At 34.4% G+C, this 22,866-nt stretch overlaps 1 protein-coding gene across 7 annotated transcripts in view; it reads left to right on the forward strand.

Annotated features, from left to right (window-relative positions):
- The window catches only part of side-IV (sidestep IV), a 502,822-nt gene that overhangs the window by 376,569 nt on the left and 103,387 nt on the right, over nucleotides 1-22,866 (forward strand). For all 7 annotated transcript variants that reach the window (XM_067761095.1, XM_067761090.1, XM_067761096.1 and 4 more), the window contains 5 exons: nucleotides 806-916; nucleotides 4,598-4,801; nucleotides 5,743-5,894; nucleotides 9,954-10,098; nucleotides 17,731-17,861. In XM_067761095.1, the coding sequence (XP_067617196.1) occupies nucleotides 806-916; nucleotides 4,598-4,801; nucleotides 5,743-5,894; nucleotides 9,954-10,098; nucleotides 17,731-17,861 (743 nt within the window). The remainder of the gene's footprint in view (nucleotides 1-805; nucleotides 917-4,597; nucleotides 4,802-5,742; nucleotides 5,895-9,953; nucleotides 10,099-17,730; nucleotides 17,862-22,866) is intronic.

Below are 22,866 nucleotides of genomic sequence, written 5' to 3' on the forward strand. Positions count from 1 at the left end.
TAAATTATATATGTTGCATGGTATCTTACATTTGAGTCCAGCTAGAGAACCGCAAGTGGGAATTTAATTTTTTCAACTTAAGTAATAGAAGATTTTTCTTTATAAAAAATGTACTGAATAACCTGGACTTAGACGTGTTCGAACCAGGAGACGATATTAAAAGAAATACATGGATTCGCGTATGAACAGGTTCATCAGACTCCCGTCTCATGTTAAATACTCACTCCATTCCTAGCTTGAGGAATTATGAGAAATTAGAGTGTCAACAAGAGCAGGGGCAAAGCAAATCAGGAGAGAAATAACACCTCCTGGATCCTGACCCTACTCACATTTCTTTAAGCCGGTGTTCCCTTCCACTCCTTCGCTTGAGTGTGGATACTTAAAAATCCGCGATGAATTCTATTTGAGTCCACTCAACTTTTAATGCTGAAATTGTCTTTTCAATAATCGCTGGTAGCACATTACTGACGGCTCCTTTTTTTAAATCACAAATTCTTTGCGCTCAATGGAACCCTCTATAAGTTTCTCAATCAAATTAAAAGCCGCCAAAAATCGGTCTCGCGGATAGCCGCTCCTTATGTTAAGATCATTCAAGCGTTTCAGTTTTTTTTAAATGATGAGAAAACAAGTGGATTGCTGTCCGACATAAGTAACACCGAATGTACTAATATAAAACAAATAACTCTTGTTTACGGTTATAAGACATGTTTGAATTCCAAATCAGTTCTCCTAAGTTAAAATTTTTTTTATGTTGACGAAATATAAAATATAAACATTAAATTGAACCTTTTTTAATTTGTTCCAGTACCTCCCGATCGTCCTATTATTTATGGTCCCAGCCGGCACGACAAAGCCAGCAATGTGGAGTCATTTAATGAAGGCACGGATATAGTATTGGCATGTGAAGTAACTGGCGGTAAGTTTGGTTTTTTATACATACTTTTTTATATTTCGAAAAAAAAAATGTTAAATTCACAAAGCAGCTTTTGTTATAAAAAAGCCTTTACCTAAAACCAGAAAAACTTTTCGAAAAGTGTTCCTTATATTGAGCCATGACTCGATTATATGATTGGCTCATCTCATCAGCTGATTTTATTTTTTTCATTTCACTTATATAGCGACTGTCAAAAGGAGATGGCAAACGCAAAATATAACCAACATATTGACAATTATTTTTTTTTTTTTTTTTTTTTTTTTTTTTTATCGTCTTTATTTACAATCTGTCGTTAGACAATAAGCAAATTTTATAACATTACATTTACATTGATGCATTAAGTGCAATTTGTCCTATAAAAAGAATTATTATGTGACTTCTATGTATATACAACTGTAAATCTCGAGTTATGTAAATCAACTAGGAGTATGTGTTAACATACATATTTATTTACTTATATATATACATTAACTTATATACATACATCACATTAAGGCCATCCTCCCATACAACCCCCAAAACTAGTTCGCCCCGCAAACACACCTTCGTTGCGACCGACAGCTGTATTTACGGGGCGAAGAAATTTCAAAGGCTATACGAGAGAAAGGCCCCATTTTTGCTTAGGATCTAAGAGGCAAATCTAAGGGGTGCAGTCTTTGCAGCCGTCGTGTTTCTTCGCTGTTGTCTAGCAAGTTAATGGCTTGTGGGTTTGGATGGTTGTGTAGTCTCTCGATATATCGTGTGCTGTATCTTTTTATTTCGTCTATAACCATGACAATTATTTACAGCCGAAATAGTAAATTTTTTATAAAAAAAAATAGTTGGATATCACTTTAAGTTATTTTTTTAGTAAGTGCATCTAAAGCTCAATGTTTTTTTCAACAATATACAATAATTGCAAAGTTTTATGTTTTCTCTCCATTCCATTCGCCTAACACCAACACGCAGATTTTGACAATCTGCACAAATGTATGTTGTTGTTGTAGAAATGAGCCAACCATATAGTTGAACCAGGATATTGAGCAAGATATTAATTTTATGGGTACGAATTTCTAATTTTTGTATACAACTCATTATTTTGGCCTTGAGAAGCTTCACATTTCCGTTTAATGTCCTTTTAAGCTATGAATTCGTTTTCACATGATTAGGTCAGATAACAAAATTCGGACGTCATATAACCAAGTTACAAGGAAAAAACCTTTTCGGTTGTATTTCGAAGGATCAAAAAAAATAAAAAGATACCCTCTTAACATAATCTTTAAATTAGGGGTGGACATTAGCTATTTTTTTTTTTTGTATGGGGACCATCCCAGTCTAAGGGACAATTACACAATTAAATATATTTTTTTTATATAATTTTATCCATGTTTAAGGAAGCTATTCCTATAACGAAGGAACACAATTTTTTCAATTTTAAAAAAAATAACTTAACTATATTTAGTGAATTTGTTTATGTACCATTTTCCTAATTTCAATGGCGATTTTTGTAATCTTTAGTAGTTTTTTTTTGTTTTTTTTTTTTTTTTGAGTGTTCATATATCATATTTCTCGAAAAAGGTTACGCTTTGGCTGATCAAATTCGAGGATGTGCGCTTATGCCTCTAAGCACTATGAGTAGTTATGGAGAGCTTTTGATCTCAAGATTGGCAGAACTTATACTCCGTTTTAGTTCATTTACTCCAGTAAATTCGCTTTGGTGACTTTGTAATAAACAACCAATTACACGGAAACATTCGTACCGCCCGAAAATACGGCTACCGGTGCGTATACGTATCGGTATAAAAAGAGAGTTATACCAATTTCACACAGGGGGTATATGAAATAATCATTAAATTTTTCTACATTAAAGCCCTTATTGAACTCAATCTTCTATACAAAATAAATATTCCTAATTATCTCAATATTGTTTTATTGAATGCCTAATGGAGTCAAAAATCTAGTACGTTTTGCTTGATGGGTCGAATTTTATTGTCAGACCTGTTCTGAATTCCGACTCGGAATGAAAAGTAAAACGACATTGATTTCGACTCGGTTTCTATTTGGTGTTCTCAATTCCTATTGTAAAAAATCGATTCGAAGTCGATTTCGATAACCAGTTTAATCAGCTGTTTTGGTGTATGGGTTTTGGTTTAAGTATCATAAAATTTTATTTTAATTAAAAATGCTTGCAGACATGGTTTTTGGATGCGCAGGCGCAAGAAGACGTGCTATTGTGCGTGCAAATCGTAAAAATGCGCTGGATCGGAATTAAGAACAGGTCGACTTCGTTTCGATCAGCATCGATTTGTTTGCCTAATAGATTTCTTGATAGAAGTTTTTAAAGAAAGATTTAGTATGCGAATTTAACTCAAATTTAAACAAAAATATACACATAACTCTTCCAAATAAAATGAAGAATTAAAAAAAAATTTATTTGAAAGACAAATATCGCAACATTTGTGTATAATTTTAGTAAAGGAGGAAACGGCTGCTATCCATTTTTACAATTTTTTCTAAAAGCGTAATATTTTTTTGGGTCTACTGACAAATGTTCGCTTAATGAAGCAAGTGACCATGTGTGAAAAGGAAGACTTAATTATTTCATTAAACAAAATTGTGATTCGATTAATTTAATATGTGAAATCTGTATTACATAACAGCTTTTAGAAATGTAGTTCGATAGTTGGTCGATTCAAATTCGTTTAAAAATTTATGATTAGTATTTCATTTAGCCAAAATAGTAATTGTAATTTTGTCTTTCTGCTTTCATTTGTGCCACCAACAACATTTCTGCTAAACGATATCACTGCATCAATCTTCATGGCTAATACATCATCATCTTCAACATCACCATTTTCAACGCCACCACCACAAAACCGCACGCAACATCAACTTCAATGCCATTGCAATATATTTGTTTTATATGCAACTGCAACGTGCTCTTTGTGTACGTCATCTTTACGACGAAATCTTATGCACTATATTCTCTTTGTTCTGTTTAACCAATGGAAAAAAATCGATTGAAAAAAAAAACAAACAAACAACGGATAACTGTAATGGACCATCAACGAAAATCAACAACGACAACAATAATAAACATGTAACTAACTAATGGCCACCGCAACTCAACTGTGCAACTTAACTGACAATGATGAACTGGCAAAAATATTTTTCAATACCACTTTTTTTTAATATTTTTTTTTAAACTATTTTTTCGGTTGATTTTTTTCTTGTTTTTTGTTATTGCTTTTGTTTTGCTACACTCATTTATTCCTTAAATTTTTTTTTCTGTTTTTTCTATCACATTTTTTTTTGTTGTTCATCCTTTTTACGCCTTTTGTTTTCCTGCAACTCTGCTCTACTATTAACTACTATTTTTTGCTTGTTATGCCTTTGGCGCTGTATTTGCTTTTACTTATACTGCTTAACTGGAACATGGTTGCCACTGATTTTTGCACTGCTCTTGCTATTTTTATTTTTGTTGTTTTTGCCATCGTTGTGGTTGTTGCCATTCTTGCTGTCATGGCCACTGTATTTCGAAAAACCAAAAAAAAAAAATTTTTTTTGGAAAACTATGCTGCTGTTTTAATTTCGCTGCCGTTGCTACTTTCATACATACACATGTTCGCTTGTAAACCTATGTGTATATTTGTTCAATAACAACAACTTTACAATACCCAACAGGGCGTCCACGTCCAAATGTAACATGGTATTTAGATAATACGGTGATTGATGAAACTTTTGAGCATCGTCCGGACGGCAAGACTGTTAACCACTTGTCATATCCAAATATTGGAAGACAACATTTGAATGCGAGATTAGTTTGTGTGGCGAGCAATACGAATTTGACACCACCCAACAACAAAGTGGTCATACTCGATGTCAATTGTAAGTACATAGCTTATTGCCTGACAAATTTATTTTCAGTGGTACGTTCGTAACATACATATGTATTTATTACAAAATCTACGTCGCTGCCTCGATACATTATTTTATTTTTTTTTTTTTTGTTATAAACCTTGGTATTATACTCAGCTGAGCAGAGCTCACAGAGTATATTAATTTTGTTCGCATAACGGTACCCCATAACGGCATAAACTAATCGAGATAGATATAGACTTCTGTATACCAAAATGATCTGAGCGAAAAAAGAAATTAATTTAGCTATGTCCGTCGGTCCGTCCGTCCGTCTGCCCGTGAACACGAGAACTTGAGTAAATTTTTAGGTATCTTAATTAAATTTAGTATGTAAGTTCCCGGGGCACTCATCTCAGATCGCTATTTAAAATGAACGAAATCGGACTATAACCACGCCCACCTTTTATATGTCGAAAATGTCGAAAAACCGAAAAAGTGCGATAATTCATTACGAAAGACTGATAAAGCGATGAAACTTGGTAGATGAGTTGAACTTATGACGCAGAATAGAAAATTAGGAAAATTTTTGACAATGGCCGTTGCACCGCCCACTTTTAAAAGAAGGTAATTTAAAAGTTTTGCAAGCTGTAATTTGGCAGTCGTTAAAGATATCATGATGAAATTTGGCAGGAACTTTACGTGTGTTCTAAGTAAAAATTTTCAAAATCGGATAGCGAACACGCCCACTTTAAAAAAGAATTTTTTAAAAGTAAAATTTTAACAAAAAATTAAATATCTTTACAGTATATAAGTAAACTATTTCAACATTCAACTCCAACATTTGTTTCCAAATCACTCAGCTGAGTATGTAATGTTCGGTTACAAACGAAATTAGCCTTCCTTACTTGTTATATATTAAAGTTTCTAACTTTTAACATATTTCTTTATTTTTTATTTTTTGCACTGACCAGTAAAACCTGTCGCAGTTCATATAATGACGAAAGACCGTTTCGTATCTGCTGATCGTACTTACGATATTGAATGCAAGTCTTCTGGTTCAAAACCCCCAGCTGTTATAACATGGTGGCGTAACAATAAACAACTTAAAAAGTTTACAAAAAATGTAAGTCTTTAATATTTATATTAATTTTTAGTTAATATCTGCAAATAAGACCTAGATCTGAACGATATACACATATTAAAATGTTAACTCTCTGCGAGTGGTAACATTGGTTTGAAAGGCATTCAAGTCAGTCATATTCGTTGGGTAAGTTATGAAGAGGTTCTAGACCCATAAGGAAAAAAACATAAAATGTCAAACGTGTTCACGATAAAAAGATGTGACATAAGCTAAACCTATGGCCATAACGTCAATGGACCGTACGACTATTTCAATTGGTCACAACGTCAGATTTCAAATTGTTACAATGTCAACGATATTGACTTTATGACAATTCTGCTTTCCTGAAATTACGACAAAATTAACTTCTATTTTCTCAAGCGACCAAAATAGCAAGTACAAAGTACCTCCTATTTTTGTTGTTGTTGTAGTGATAAGAACACTCCCCGAAGGCTTTTGGGGAGTGCTATCGATGTAGATGGTCCTTTGCCTGATGCAGATCCGGTACGATTCGGTAGCAAGCACCATATAGGTACTAGCCCGATCATTTCTGGAACGATTTGGTATGACCACATGAAACCTTTTAGGCCATAACGCCCGCCTACCCCCTATATCCATCAGGAGTTCGGGATCGTCAAAGCCTTGGCTGTTAATGAAAAGGGATTCGCCTCGAGTAGGTGAGGTTGACAACTGGGTTGGAGAAGCTATATATTGCGCTGGCAACCCCTTGAGAGGGCTGCGCTGCACAACCACTTGAGTGAATTTGGTATTTTAGTCGCCCCTTTCTCTTCAAGAGCCAAGTTTTAGATATAATTTTAATAAAAAAATGCACTCTATTAGGGATGAAAACCTATACTGAGTGGACGTGAACCTCGTGTTAGCACACAATTAGTTCTTTTTTCATAAAAAATCAATCAATAACCTCTCGTAGACAGAAGGAAACTCCTTGTAAGCGGACAAAATGATAGAATAAATATGAATTCATACGTTTGAAGTGAATATGAATTTGCCAAATGAATATAGGGGCTTCCAGAAAAAGAACAATTTCGCATTAAATAAATATATACTTTAGTCTAAGAAGTTCTATAATCTGTCACTGCTTAGCATTGCCCTTAGGAAATAAAAATGAAGGCTTATGGATTGCCTGATGGGTCCATAGTATTACCAGTAGTTTGTTTAACAACCAAACTGAAAAACCCTGTCAAAACCTGGACTTATTTTATAAAATAAATCCGCCCTCTTAGTAAACTAGAAGCTTTTTAAGACCTATGTCACTTGCTGTTTCTAGATCTGACACCAGTATCACTTCTAATAGCGGCAGTCTTAGCCTAACAAGCGCATTCATTCCATTGTATTCTTCTCCAATCCGCACTTTCTGCGTCTGCTATCACTAATCTAGCCCAGTTTCAAAGTATGCAATGCCAGTATGCTTCTCCCCATTTCGACTCTTTCCAGGGATTTCTTACACTCTAATATACGTCAAGATGCAGTCCGTTACGAGTTTATTGCGCTAAATGCTGCTCAGCTGTCAATATGAAGGTTGGAGTGGCTGCAATTTAACTTTTTTTTAGTGTTTGTCCTGCTTTGTTTATGGCTACCAATTCTGCCCAAAAAACGCTGCAGTTATCTGTCAGCTTGTAGGATCTGTTTATATCCGGATCAGCATAGTATACCGCAGACCGTATTTCTTTCATTTCTTCGGAACCATCGATGCACACATGTATCGCCTCGTCCGCTATTTGGCCACCCTTGCACCAAACATCCATTTCTAGTATCGCTAAGAGCCCCTTCAAGGCGCAGAAACGGAAAAATGTTATCTATTCGTCCAGGTTTACAAGTGGAATATACAGAATGGTATATAGTGTAGCTGGCGGTGTTGTTTTCACGACATGCGCAATGCAAATAATTGATAGCCCGCACACCTCACCTACACCACAGCATTCTTCTACATACCTTAAATGCCGCCGATGCCTTCATCACTCTCTGGTTCATGTTGAGATTTCACAAGAAATTACTTTGCAGAATCATTTCGTTGATATTATATGCAAAGTTTCTCCTGCAGGGGTTTAGCGCTGGTCTAATTTTTGTTTTATAACTCTAAGTAAACTAGACCATATCCATTCTTTCTGCTTTGGCGGTCAATCAATATTATTTGACCAGGTATTTATATCCCGAAGCGCCCGATCCATGAAAGGGATAGTTGCTAGAAGGCACTTTCCACTTGTGAATATTGCAACATCATCTGCGTACGCTGAATGTTTCACGAATCTCTCGTTAAATCGCCTCAGCAGCTTTTACAGCAGAGGTGATAATACCCCGCCCTGCGGAGTGATTTTTCCACTAATTTCGTTGCCTCATACAACTCCCATTGTGAAGTACTCTTCCTGCAATTAAACATGCAGGCGATCCATTCGGTTTATGGCTGGACTTACTTCAATGTGGTAAAGACGATCCATAAATGCCCACTTAAGATATTGCTGAAAGGCTCGGCAATATCTTAGAGAACTCCAAAATCTAACTCCTTATTATCCCGGGTTTCCTCTATATTTGTCATTTGTGTACGCATGCTGTGTTACGGAGAGCAGTTTTTAATCGACTTTGGTCTTTATTTTAACATGCACAATGTTCACACTGATTCCAATTATACCAATTTGCAGCACGGTTTGCAGTCTTATAAGTCCACAGAGAAGAATCGAGTTGACAGCTATATTATACAGCTAGTTCGCTATCCTCGTAAAAATCTCCTAGCGTTTTCTAATATCCCAACGCTATTGTTTTTTTTATAAAAAATTTACGTAATAGCTTGCTCTTAGTTATAAAGCCGAAGTAATGAACCCTGTCAGATAGTATTAGCGATAAAATATAACTGTAAAAGACGCCGCATGTTGTCTGAAAGTTTCCCTTTGCCTAGTATTGCCCGGTAGAGAACTTTCGAAAGTTCTTTTTTGGTCACATCTTGGAGGAGGGGAGACATTGAGCTTTGTTCTGCGACGAGCCTTTTGTCGTATTTCTCTGGGCAACAGAATTGAAGGACGTCAAGTAGTTAAAGCACAGGTAATCTTCTTAGCTCCCAGGTACATGAATATACTCAGAAGAACATTTCCTTAACAATACATTCTTTAAATTGTGAAAAGTTTCCATTTTAACAGTGGGAATGTTTACTTTGGCTATAATGATGTTAAAAGTATGTACCACACTGCGTATGAGTAACCTTAACGTTAATATTAGGGGGACTCATGTAACCGTATAAATGCCTTATAAAGTGTGTAAACGTATAAATTTATCTAGTTTACGCACGAGCTGTCAAATTTTGTATGACAAATCATTTACACAATTTGTATAAATTTACGCGCACATTTCATTGTGTAAACGCGGTAAACTCAAAGGAATGCAACCTTGCAGACATTACAGACGGCATTTTCATCAAAAATATCCAACATCAGCAAGTAAAGGCGTTTAAGTTTTGATTTTTCACTTAATCTTGGTATTTTTTAATTTGTATAACAATCAAACAAATTTTTTTGGAAATAATACAGCTGAAAAACAATCAAGTTTATCAAGAGTATTACTAGGTGCGTTCATATAACCGCGTGTGTAAATGGATATAATTTTACACCTTATAAGTTTATATGCTATCATGAGTCCCCCTATTGATTAACTCAGTTCAAATTGTGTTCTGAGATGACTCATCTTAAAAACAAATTCTGAGATAGGGTTTATTCCAGTGAATTGAAATTGAAATTCTAAGGTAAGATTATCTTAAAACTTTTACTGAGATAGGGTGTTGTAGAAACGCCAACAGTCACAAATCCTCTTTAAAATAATTTCCAAAAAGTTCGTTTACCAGTTCCAATATAACCAGTTATATTAGAAGTTTTTCATTATTCTACTTGTATTTATGTTTGTATGTATACATTTATTTACAACTCGCTTAAAAAAAATTACTCTACCTCCACTTAACTAAATATTGAAAAATTTTAATTTGTGCTCTTCCATATATTTTCTTGTTCTTTTTATGCATTATTCATTCATTTGGTTCCCTACCTAATTTACCAACAACAGTTTAACGAACCTGACAATCAATCTCTAAGTATATTGACATTTACTCCCACGCGCGAAGATGATGGCAAGTATTTGACGTGTCGCGCGGAGAATCAGTTTATTGAGGGCAGTTCCATAGAGGATAAATGGCGAATGATTGTGCATTGTAAGTATAACAATATAAATTATTTAATATAAAATGTAGACTTGGGTTGTTGTGTATGTATATACATTAGGGCCATTCAAAAAAATTCTATTATTTTTACCTAGAACCATTCACAGTGTGTTTGGAATGGAAGCTTACTTGATAATACTGTTTTATGAATTATTTTTTGATATTTCATTTAAACGAGCAAATAAAATGAAAAAATATCAACAATAACAACACAAAAGAACTTTATCAAGACACATAAAAACAACGGCAGTCATATTCCAAAAGTAGACCTGCTGGATTAAAAGCCTGACGACTCGTGTTCGAGTTTCAACTCGGGGAGGATATCATTTCTAATTTAAAAATGCAAAACCACATAATAGAATCTTTGACAGGGTGAAAAAAGCTATAGGATCAGCTTGCATTTCTTATTTTTTTACGTTTTTTTCTTTAATGATAAAACACAATAATTTAGTAAAGATGATATAGTGAAAAGCATTTAAAGCTCACTTAAACTTGATATTTTTATACTCAGTTGAGCAGAGCTCACAGAGTATATTAAGTTTGATTGGATAACGGTTGGTTGTACATATATAAAGGAATCGAGATAGATATATACTTCCATATATCAAAATAATCAGGATCGAAAAAAAATTTGATTCAGCCATGTCCGTCCGTCCGTCCGTCCGTTAACACGATAACTTGAGCAAAAATCGACATATCTTTAATGAACTTAGTTCACGTGCTTACTTGAACTCACTTTATCTTGGTATGAAAAATGAACGAAATCCGACTATGACCACGCCCACTTTTTCGATATCGAAAATTACGAAAAATGAAAAAAATGCCATAATTCTATACCAAATACGAAAAAAGGGATGAAGCATGGTAAGGTAATTGGATTGTTTTATTGACGCGAAATATAACTTTAGAAAAAACTTTATAAAATGGTTGTGACACCTACCATATTATGTAGAAGAAAATGAAAAATCTTGGCAGGTATTACATATATAAATAAATTAGCGGTATCCAACAGATAATGTTCTGGGTCACCCTGGTCCACATTTTGGTCGATATCTGGAAAACGCCTTCACATATACAACTACCGCCACTCCCTTTTAAAACTCTCATTAATGCCTTTAATTTGATACTCATATCGTACAAACTCATTCTAGAGTCACCCCTGGTCCACCTTTATGGCGATATCTCGAAAAGGCGTCCACCTATAGAACTAAGCCCCACGCCCTTTTAAAATACTCATTAACACCTTTCATTTGATACCCATATCGCACAAACAAAGTCTAGAGTCACCCCTGGTCTACCTTTATTGCGATTCCCTTTTAAAATACTCATTAACACCTTTCTTTTGATACCCATATTGTACAAACAAATTCTAGGGTCACCCCTGGTCCACCTTTATGGCGATATCTCGAAACGGCGTCCACCTATGGAACTAAGGAGTACTCCCTTTTAAAATACTCATTAACACCTTTCATTTGATACCCATATCGTACAAACGCATTCTAAAGTCAACCCTGATCCACCTTTATGGCTATATCCCTAAATGGCGTCCACCTATAGAACTATGGCCCACTCCCTCATAAAATACTCTTTAATACCTTTCATTTGATACGCATGTCATACAAGCACATTCCAGGGTTTCCCTCGGTTCATTTTCCTACATGGTTATTTTCCCTTATGTTGTCACCATAGCTCTCAACTGAGTATGTAATGTTCGGTTACACCCGAACTTAACCTTCCTTACTTGTTTCTCTTAAAATTCCGCCAAAGTAACTTTAGTGGTTCCGGAAAAAAACAAAATATTTAACCTTTAAGGAAATTGTCTTACATTGAAGAGCTTTCATCGCTGCGTGAGTGTCAGAATAAAGTGTAGCGGATATGAGATTCTTAGATAGTAGCCATCGTTCAGCCTCCTTTATGGCTCTTAGTCATGCATGAAAGGCGCTGCATTAGCTCAGTGCCATAATACTTAAGGAAAGCGAAAGGTGCTTTAAGTAGATACCACAGCCCCCGCTGTCATTCATTTTGGAGCCATCCGTGAAGACTACTGAAGATTATGGGTATGGATTACAGATATCATCTTATTTTAGTCGCTCTAAGATTATGATAGAGAATTTATTTACTAGAGGAAGGGTCGGAGTAGTATAATATAGTTGTAGAAGGTTTTCCAAAATGGTTCCAAGAATGGTGATAATCATCTAATCGTATTACAAAAATGAAATTTGATTTCGATTGACCGGTAAAGGGTATCGCGCAGTGGCTAAAGCACACATCTTGATATCTTAAATGTGCATCAGATAATCTCAGCCTAGTCCCCGCACAACTCGCTGTAACCATTTTCAAGGGAAACTGTAATTGAGGTGTGATATCGCCAACTACACTAATATCAATTTTGTGCTCTTAATTTTAATTTTTAGACTCCATAGATAAATTTAAAGGTATTCACCCGTGAGACACCACTTGAGAGATATAATTTTGTTATATTATTGATAAAGGTAAAGTCATTTAAAGAGTGAATTTGAATAAATTCTCTTATTAAATTAATAAGAAGCAACCTAATATATACATTAGGTCTCGTAGCTTTAAGTCTCTGGATGCAGAGGTTCATGAAATAATAATTGCGAAATTCGAATGCGCTGTTGGCAAATATGCTCAATTTTTGTATATAATTAAAAAGTTTATAGTGCTATACCAAAGAACAAAAAGACATTTATCTCTACGAACAAAGGCATTAAGTTGGAAAATTTAATTTTTCACTTGGTTTATTTTCGATAACAGACACGCAGAAGACTCATCGATAATAAATGGATAACACGCTGATAATTCGTCGATGGCAAATTAGTAACACTCTAATCGATATTGTTTCGATATAAATTCGGTAAAATATCGATAACAAATCGACACATTTTAAGTATGAAACCGATGAACTATCGAAAAAGTTTGTTAACCAATTTGTCATTCTGTGGTAACACAGCGACTGCACGTCCTTAAAACAATAACAAAAACGTCTACAACAACTCTTAAACCCAACCTCAAGGTATCGACAACCAAACGTTAAAACTTCGACCAAAAATCTACGACGCTAAGAAAAAGAAGACATTTATCTCATGACCAAAGGCATTTAGATGGAAATGTTTCTATATCACCTGGTTAACCTTCCGTAACAAACCGATAGCTCATCGATAACAAAGTGATAGCACGCGGATAACTCGTCGAAAGCAAATAATTTACACTCTAATCGAAATTTTTTTCGTTAAAATTTTGATTAATCTTCGATAAAAGATCGATATATTTTCACTAACACCGATTTTAACCGATAGTTTATCGAAAAGGATTGTTATCGATAACAACCTGAAAACATTTCGAGAGCAAATCCATATCACGTCTTGCGGTTTTGGCTTTGGTTTATTTTTTTAAATTTCCTTTCCTCTCATCATACACACACTTCAGAACAAATAGCTCAATTTCTGATAAACCAAAAGGGTGACAATATTAATTTTGAACTTCCGATGAACATAATCGAGCAACGTAGCTGTTGTAGCAAGGACGAACCCTGCCTATACACATTATATGCCCTTTAAACATTGGCATGATATTGGAAGTGGCGTCCTGCCTTTTTAACATTGTAGCAGCGACAACCTATCTTTTTGCACTTTATATGGCCTTTTAACATTGGCATGTCATTTGAGGTGTCATCTTGTGCCACCAAATTTAAGACCTTGAGATCGGGTATACTTCTTCTAAACATTCCACACATTTTAAAGTAAATGCCCGGAGGAAACTACACACCAAACGGATATGGTAAAAGGACCATGAAAAAGTGCCTGTGAAATTGGGTATCTTATCGCTGGAGGAACAACAGGGACGCCACTAAACGGCTCCCGTGAGTTCAATTTAATTTCAAGGTAAACCAAAATTCTGCTAAAAAAATATTAAAACACAGGATTGCCAACACAACTTATATGTCAATAAAATTCTTCATTGACTAAATGCCGACATTGGCGTACAAGAATTTTAATCTGAATGTATGTATATAAACATATTCATATGTGTATGTAAATGAGCGCTGGTTAGCACAATTTGCTTGAATGGCTTGATATAAATGCAGAACATTGCAATTGTAAGGGCAGTACTGCCTGCTGACATTTTATGTAAGCTAATTTAAATACCAAAACATAGACATAACATAAATAAGTCTGTGCACATCCACACAAATTCATTAACATATATATACACTCATATACATATTCAGTACATACATTTACATTGTGCGTACATAGAAAAACCACAAAAACAAAAGCACTTCAAGCTAAATGCCCATTATTGGGGAATGTCCTTTGACACTTAAATTCAATTTAATTCAATTGCAAAGCTTTGCAAATGCTTGGGCAATAATTTTTTGTCTGCCTTTTGTATGCCGATTGTTTTGCCTGGAATTTTTTTTTATTGCAGTTTTTATTTTTGTGGCATGGATTGTGATTAGAAATGAAATTGGGCAAGTTTGTAATAAAAATAAATTACCCGTTTGCATTGCTTGTTTGTTGTTTGGTGTCATCAAACTGCGCAGTTTGTGTTCAAAAGAGCAGAAGGACACTTGGTCATTATGACTTGCGTTTGTGTGGATGAGAATTGTGGGTTTTTTTGCATACCCAATAAAAAATTTTGCGCAAATTTTAAAGCTTTTTTAATTTGATTAAGGGGCCTTTGCACTCCTAAACACTTTTTTTAGAGCGCAGTTGTAAAACGTTTTTTTCTTTTTGTTTTTGTTTTGACAACACCAAACAATCTCCCTCTCTCTGTGGGGGACATAACTTTGTAGGTGGCTGACGTGCAATGTGAAAGAAAACATAAATGAAAACTTTTTTAAGGCATTCAGCAGCTACATAAAATAGTATGGTATACTGATGGATCGAAGACGCCAAAGGGGATTGGATCTGGAGTCGTTTGACCCAGAGCCAAGATATCAATACCCCTGGGAGCATACCCAAGCATTTTTCAAGCGGAAGTATTTGCCATAAACCAGTGCGTTGAACCTTCAGCGCGAATACTCCAATGAAACAATCGCCATACTCAGTGACAGTCCAGCCGTCCTCAAGGCGATCTTTGCGTTTGAAATAAAATCAGCTCTGGTCTTTGAGTGCGTTGAAAAGCTAAATCAACTAGGAGCATACAACGAACTACAGTTGGCCTGGGTTCCTGGTCACAGGGGAGTTGAGAGTAATGAACAGGCGGACGGCAATTAAATGTTAGTCTAAAATCTATTGGAGAAACTCTTATTTCTTATAATCACTTGCGCAAATTTTTGCCGATAGAGCCCACAATCGCAACCGCACACAAACCTTTTTAATAACGTTGCTGATGATTTGGTCGGAATATCGCAAAAGTATTTGCCATAAGTTTTGGTTTTGATACACTTAATTACCTCAAATATATATGTATACGGTCAGCCAAAAAAAATTGGTTGGACGAATTTCTTGTAACTTCTAGCAAGTTTGGGTCCAGGTAATTTATTTATAAAAACTCAAATCAATATATAACACGTTCACTAAGGATGAGGTTTTAAAAATTATGCAAAATTCGGGAAAATTCTAAAAAATTTCAAGAAAATTTTAAATGTTTCATTTAGAAGTTTTAGAAGTTTTCTGGATATTCAGTTTTATAGCTAATTCAAATTTAGTACAATAAAGTGTTCATCTTAATCAGTTAAGAAAATTCCTGATTATTGGCAACATTTTTTGTTAGCGAAGTTGAGTATTTTGGTGACTGTTACCAAGATCGAGTGGGCGGTGATGCCTTTTTCTAAGATTAAAATGCCCGATGTAGATGGTATGTTCTTTGCCATGCAACAAATCTTGAGTAGAGCGATAAAGAAACAACTTAAACAATATTCGATATGTACATACATAAGAATGAATCACGCACAGAACTCTTGGAAAGCTGCTTTCTCTTTTTCCTAACATAGGCGGGGAATATTAGTTATATGTATCCTAAATACTATGGACTCATCCGCCTACCGCCATTTCTACTCAAAACATTGGATAGCCTGACAGATCTCGGTAGATACCGCACTGTATATGGTTATAAACATAATGAAAGCCTTGCAATATAAATAGTACGTAGACTATCAATTCTTAGCATAACGGAAGCCCTAAAAACAACATTCAGCACATTCGACCTGTAGGCCTAATATCAAAAAGATAGAGTTAACAACTGCAACGATACTTGGTTTATTTAGGTAGCTTGAACACAAAAAATATGGCCATAGTAATGAAGCGTCATCAAATATTGGAAGGAAAGTTAACTATCAGTGCTTTGGTGTGTTTTTTATAGCCACTATATAGGAAAAAGGTTTCAACAAGGGCGCTTGAATGGCAGATAAGGCGATACGCGTGTATACCGATAGTTCCCAAGTAATGAAAATGGTAGAGTGTGCCGTATAGTGCACTAGTCCGGAAATAAATGTGATCTTCACACGCTACCAGAACAGTGTATTGTTTTTCATGTGAAAGTAGTAGCCGTGACTAGAACAGTCAAACAAGTTTGTACTGTGTCAGCTTGATGAGAGCTTTCATCACTATGCGATCTCTTGGATTATAAAGAATAAATGGATGAGTATTCAGGGTGTTCAATTCTCAATAGTAACATAGTGTATAACTCGAAAGAGGCAAAAAGTAGGGTTTTAATTCAATAAGAAATCGTATTTTTAAACTAAGAAAAAATATGAAATATGGCACTTTGAAATCCATTTTAGTCGTCAATGTAATTATTGTTTTGAATGGAAGTATTATTATCTAATTTCTGCATCTCAAAGTCATCAGCATTCCGTTTCTCTAATCGCTCTTTTAGTCAACCAGATATCGGCAAACAATTTTTAGTTATTTATAGTATTTGAAATAAGTTATCAAGAATTGAAAAAAGATGTATTCAATATTATATTATAAATTCAATATTATTAAATTTTTTAATAACCAAATACTTCTAATTGATCAATTACAATTGCCAAGTTTATTCAATAATGTAAAACTCTGTTAAATACCAATTAAAACTGCAAGGACGTAATATAAAAGTGACTGTTGATATCACAGAGATTCATGTGGCGCGATAGTCATAAATAAGAAGTGATGAGCACCGCGAACGTAGGTTTCTTTTTATTTATCGCATAATATTGGCAGTTGCTCACTGTTGAATTGACCAACGGAATCAGTTTTTTTTAGCAGAAAATTCAATGATATTGATTGAGGATCTGTCATTTTTACAGAACTTTTTAATATATATATATTTTGTTTTCTGTATAATAACTGACTAGAGTGAGTGAAGAAAACCTGCCCCCACCACTTTTAAACAAAATATTCATAGTGAAAAACATTAAAGCGCACTGTGCCCAACTTATAAAGTTAGGAGTACACGTCTTTAGAAATAACTAACTTTAGCTACTGAAATATTTTAATTTATAAATAAGTAGCTCAATTTAAGAAAACTCGTCAGTCCAACGCAAAGCTCATAAACCCTATATATTTTTTAATGTTATATGAAAAATCATTGAGCTTGCGTTGTATTTATAATTACCAGTCATATAATTTTCTGCTTTCCCACTTAATGATTAAATTTTATTCTATTTTTTTACAGATCAACCAACAGCGCATTTAAAAATGGGATCATCACTGAATCCAGATGACATCAAAGAAGGTGATGATGTATATTTCGAATGCGTCATACAATCAAATCCAAAGCCATATAAAATGTCTTGGTTTCATAACGTAAGTTTATTTTATACATAAATAAAAATTTACGTGTTTTTGTTTTATAGGCGTCCAAAGAATTCATCCATGATTCAATCACAAGAGGTTTGTTTCGCTGACAAATTTTTTTGGCAATTGCAGCCATATTACTCCCAAATCGAATTAACATCCGTTAACTGTAGTATTAGAAATAGGAAGCAATTAGTTAAAAATATACAATAAGTACTGAACTGCGGAATTCCTTAGAACATTTTTTTTAATCTTATGATGAATTTATTAACCATGCCATTATCTATTAATGTGGCTGAACATAGGTAATTTTATGAAAAGTGAGGACACCATAGAGTCGTGCACTTTCGTAAATCTATGAATATACGAAGCCTAAACCAATTTAAAATTCATCGTCCAACGTCAAAAACTCGACTAGTAAATCAATTCACATAAAAACATAATTAGTAAATAATGGAGATGTCATAACGAATTGTACTCATTGAGCATGTTAACTTATTCATTCCGTATTTTCGGAATATTAATCTGCATTTAAGAATTTGTGGGATCGGTTTAGTTTTGGAATATTATATATATATTTATTTGATATCTTCGGACCTCGTGAAGCAGTATCAAATGAACGTGTTCCGAATATTCAAAATCAACGGTTTATTCGGAACACTACCATGAATACTTAACGGAAAAGAGCTTTCCGAAATTTCAGAATAAAGAGGTAAATAGTCCCTGTGTAGCAGGATCCCACAAAAGCTTTACTTTTATGCCATTTTGTCACTTCATTGCGGTTGCAGTAGAGTATCAAAATCGTGCTATCTCAAAATACTTTTCAAAAATTTCCGATTTCAGGATTTGTCACAAGAACACCCTATATTAGAATTAGGTTAAAAAATGCCTTATCTCCGAATGATTTTCCTTAACTCACACTTATGTCAAAATGCATTGAACTTATGCTCATATAGGGAGCTTTTGAAACAAATTTTGAGATAGTGTATTTTTGAATAACATTCTAACGTACGGCATTATTCAAACAAATTCTGAGAGAATGACCAAACCAACATAACTTTTTATCAATTCACGAAATATTTAGTAGAAAATGAATTATTTCTCTCAAAACTTGTTGGCATTTACAAATTTATTATCGCTACTAATATACTACTAAAGGTAATTTTCTACTAAAACTTTCGCTGAAGGGGACTGAATTATTCTCCTTTTTCCTTACTTCGTAAAAGCTCCCCGTCCATATTTTTAAATTTGGGAGTGTCAAGACTTCTGTTATCATTGAAGAACAAACCTCTAATAATTGAATCATGGAACTCACCGATATTCAAAAAATGTGCTGGGTAGATCCCTGTGATCACCCGGTCACCGTGATGTGGTGGTAGCGTGCTCCATCTACCACATCTAGGATCCTGTGTTCACTCTCCGAGCAAAGCAACATCACAATTTTAGAAACTGGTTTTTTTTTTTTTTCAATTAGAAGAAAGTTTTTCTAAGCGGGCTCGCTTAGTAGTGTTTGGCAAGCACTCCTAGTGTATTTCTACCATGAAAAGCTATCAGTGAAAACTCATCTGGCTTGCAGATTCCGTTCGGAGTCGGCATAAAACAGGTCCCGTTCCACCAATTTGTAAGAAAAATTAAAAGGAGCACGACGCAAATTGGAAGATAAGTTCGGCCTTAAATCTCTTCGGAGGTTATCGTGATTTTCATTTATTTTGCCTTAATTTTTGATAATTGGTACAAACAATGTTTTGTTAAGAAATGCAATAAAAAGTCATTTTCCTACCTTATAACTAAAAATGGATGTGTGTGTGTTTGTGCGTCTGACATAGAGGCGCTCAAAGTAGCCAAGTTTTGATACAAAGCTTTCATATATCCAAAAAACTAGGAGGTAGAGGGATTGAAAATGAAAGTGTTAGTAGAAGTCAGTGCATGGGAGTTAAGAAACAATTTTTATGAAGAGTGTTCATAATATTTGACATATTATTTCCATATATGAGGGCATTTATATGGGAGAGGTAGACGGCGTTGAAGTGGAACGGCAGTGGTAGTGGCAGTGACCGTGGGACTTGGAGTGGAAATGGGTTTGGGATGGTCATATTCTCAGCACTCGATATATGAAGCTGTCCCAGTAAATTTTCAATACAGTAGTTTTTGGGTTTAATGCATTTAAAAATTTGTTCATCCCATAAGCCAGAAAATGGTTGTTTTTGAAATGAAAAAAGTTTCATTTTATTTTAAAAAAATATTTTGCTTGATTTGAAAAAAGACGTCTTTTGACTTCAAAAATCATCTTTTGACTTGGAAAAAGTTTCATTTGATTTGAAAAATTAAATTGAAATGATCTATCACAGCGTTGTTTTTAGCATTTCTAATTGCTATTTCTATTCCTAATTTATTACTTTTTTTTAGTTATGGAAATTTAAATTCTGCAAGGGCTCTACCATTGAACGTGCGAGTACTCACAAATGTCTGTCCATTTGTATGCGTCAATGCCCCATAACCAACTATTTTTACGCTTCATCGTCGCATTACTTAATATGGATTCGGTTGTCAATTTTAGGTTTAAACAAAGTTTGGCAAGATATGTTTGTAATTCGGTATTTATCTCTTGCAAGTCAACAGTAATTATACCCAGCTGTACTTGTACACAGCGTATTATAACTTTGATTGGATAACGGTGGGTTTTTCAGGTATAAAGGAATCGAGATAGATGTAGATTTCCATGTATCTAAATCATCATTCCGAAAAAAAATTTGGTTAAGCCATGTACGTCCGTCTGTCCGTCCGTTAACATGGTAACTTGAGCAAATATTCGGTATACGGACTTATCCGAACACAGAATAGATTGGTATTGAAAATAAGCGAACTTAAACGATAACAACGCCTGCTTTTCGATATCGAAAATTTAGAAAAATTAGATAATTCAAAAACGAATCCCGCTAAGCTAACGAAATTTGGTAGGTGGACTGCGTTTATGACGCAAAACATAAATTCAGACATAACATTTAGAATAAGAAAATTTGGAAATTTAACAAGTCGTAAATAAAGCCGTTAATAAAAGCGTTAAAGTTATAACATTGAAATATGGCAAAGACGCTATCCTTGCCAAATTATATATAGACTGAGTGAAGAAAATCAAAATCGGTTAAAGACCACGCCCACTTTTCCTAAGGGTCTAACCTTATCAAAATATTCTATAACTCTATGGTATTCAACTACATTTGTATGGTTGAACTAAAAACAAAACCACAACATATTTTGAAATCCGGCGAGACTCGCGAGATTATTGCGCAGCCTTATACTGTTTTCACACAGAAACTTAATGATCTCATTTCACCTTCTAATGAAATCGTAAATTTTGTGCTTTCATACAGAAGTAACTTCTCGATTAGTATGAAGAATGAAATGTCAAGCGAATAAAATGACAACGCTATATGACAGAAAATGACATTTACTTTGACAAATGACATTTTGAAGCACTGAGCACGCCAAAAACTAAGAAACTGAACGCTCCCAACAGAGTTGGGCTTTTGACTTCACTAGGCATTCGATTAGTCACTAATGAAATAATTATAGATTCGAATTTTGTAGGAAAGATTGAGCTCAAAAAGCGTCTTAATGTAGAAAACTGCCTTTATTATTCAATAAACCGTCTGTGTGAAAACAGTATTACAACATTATTAACCACACAAAGCAAACAACAATAGCATTTCAAATGTGCAGCTGGGTATATAATGTTCGGTTTCACCCAAACTTAGACTTCCTTTTGTGTTTTTTGTATTTTTCTCCTTTTTTTTTGTATACGTTTTATTTAATGACCGCTTGTTGGCTTCAGACTTGAGTTCTGACCGTGCAGCTGGGTTAATTAATAATTTTCATCACTTTTAAAGATTCAGTTACATACCAAGAGATATTACATACTAAGAGGTAGTAGTAGTAGTAGTATGATATAAATAAATATAAAACGTAAAAGGACTAACGAAATTCACGTGGCGTCGCACTTATAATTTGCAAAAAAAACTTAGAAATTTTTAAAAGTTTTTTTTTTCATTAATGTAGGATTCATATTACTTTTCCACTAAATCACACCAGCACAGTATTTAACAAACAATGTGGTTTTTTTATAAGTATAATAAAATGATTTTAAAGGATAACAGTTCTTTTAAGTTTCAAAGTTAAATTTTAAATATCAAAATGTTTTGTTCCAAAATGCCGTCGTTGCTTAAGAAATCGTATTTCGTCTTTTGTTTGTAAAATGACTTTTTAAATAGCTTTTAAAAATTTAAAAAACCAACGCGAATATTAGAGACTTATCACTTGAACTTTGTTAGACTAAAATTGACTCAAAAAAAAAATTCAGACAACTCTAAATAAAAAATCGCAACCATTATAAAATGCAAAGAAATAACTTCTTGAATTATCAAACATAATAAAGAAGAATTGAGCTGACGCAATTACCATAAACATTTTAAAAACTGTTACTGCTAATATCGTATTCTCTGCAGTACATAGGATTCTCATGTATGAAAATTAAGTTATATTAAATTGAAAATTAAAACATTGACTAAATACAGTGGCAATGATGACCTTCTTTTGCAACATTCAGCGGGTTAGGGGGCTTAGAGTATATCCGCGGTAGGTATACCTGTCGTAAGAGGCGACTAAAATACCAAATTGATTCAAGGGATTGTGTAGCGCAACCCTCTCAAGGGGTTGCCAGCGCAACATATATCTTCTCCAACACAGTTGTCAACTTGACCTACCCATGGCGAATTATGTTTCATTAACATCCGAGGCTCAGGCGACCCCAAGTTCCTCATGGAACTAGGAGGTGGAGAGGGCGGAATGGCGTAGAAGGTTTAATGTGGTCATACAAATCCTTCCCGAGATGGTCGGGCTAATAACTTAATGGTGCTTTGTTACCGGAACATGCCGGATCTACATATATACGGCAAAGGACCATCTAAGCCTTCGGAAAGTGTCTTTATTGTTAATACAACAATAACAACAACCTTCT

Source organism: Eurosta solidaginis, chromosome 1, assembly GCF_040869045.1.
Source record: "Eurosta solidaginis isolate ZX-2024a chromosome 1, ASM4086904v1, whole genome shotgun sequence".
NCBI classification, from domain to species: Eukaryota; Metazoa; Arthropoda; class Insecta; order Diptera; family Tephritidae; genus Eurosta; species Eurosta solidaginis.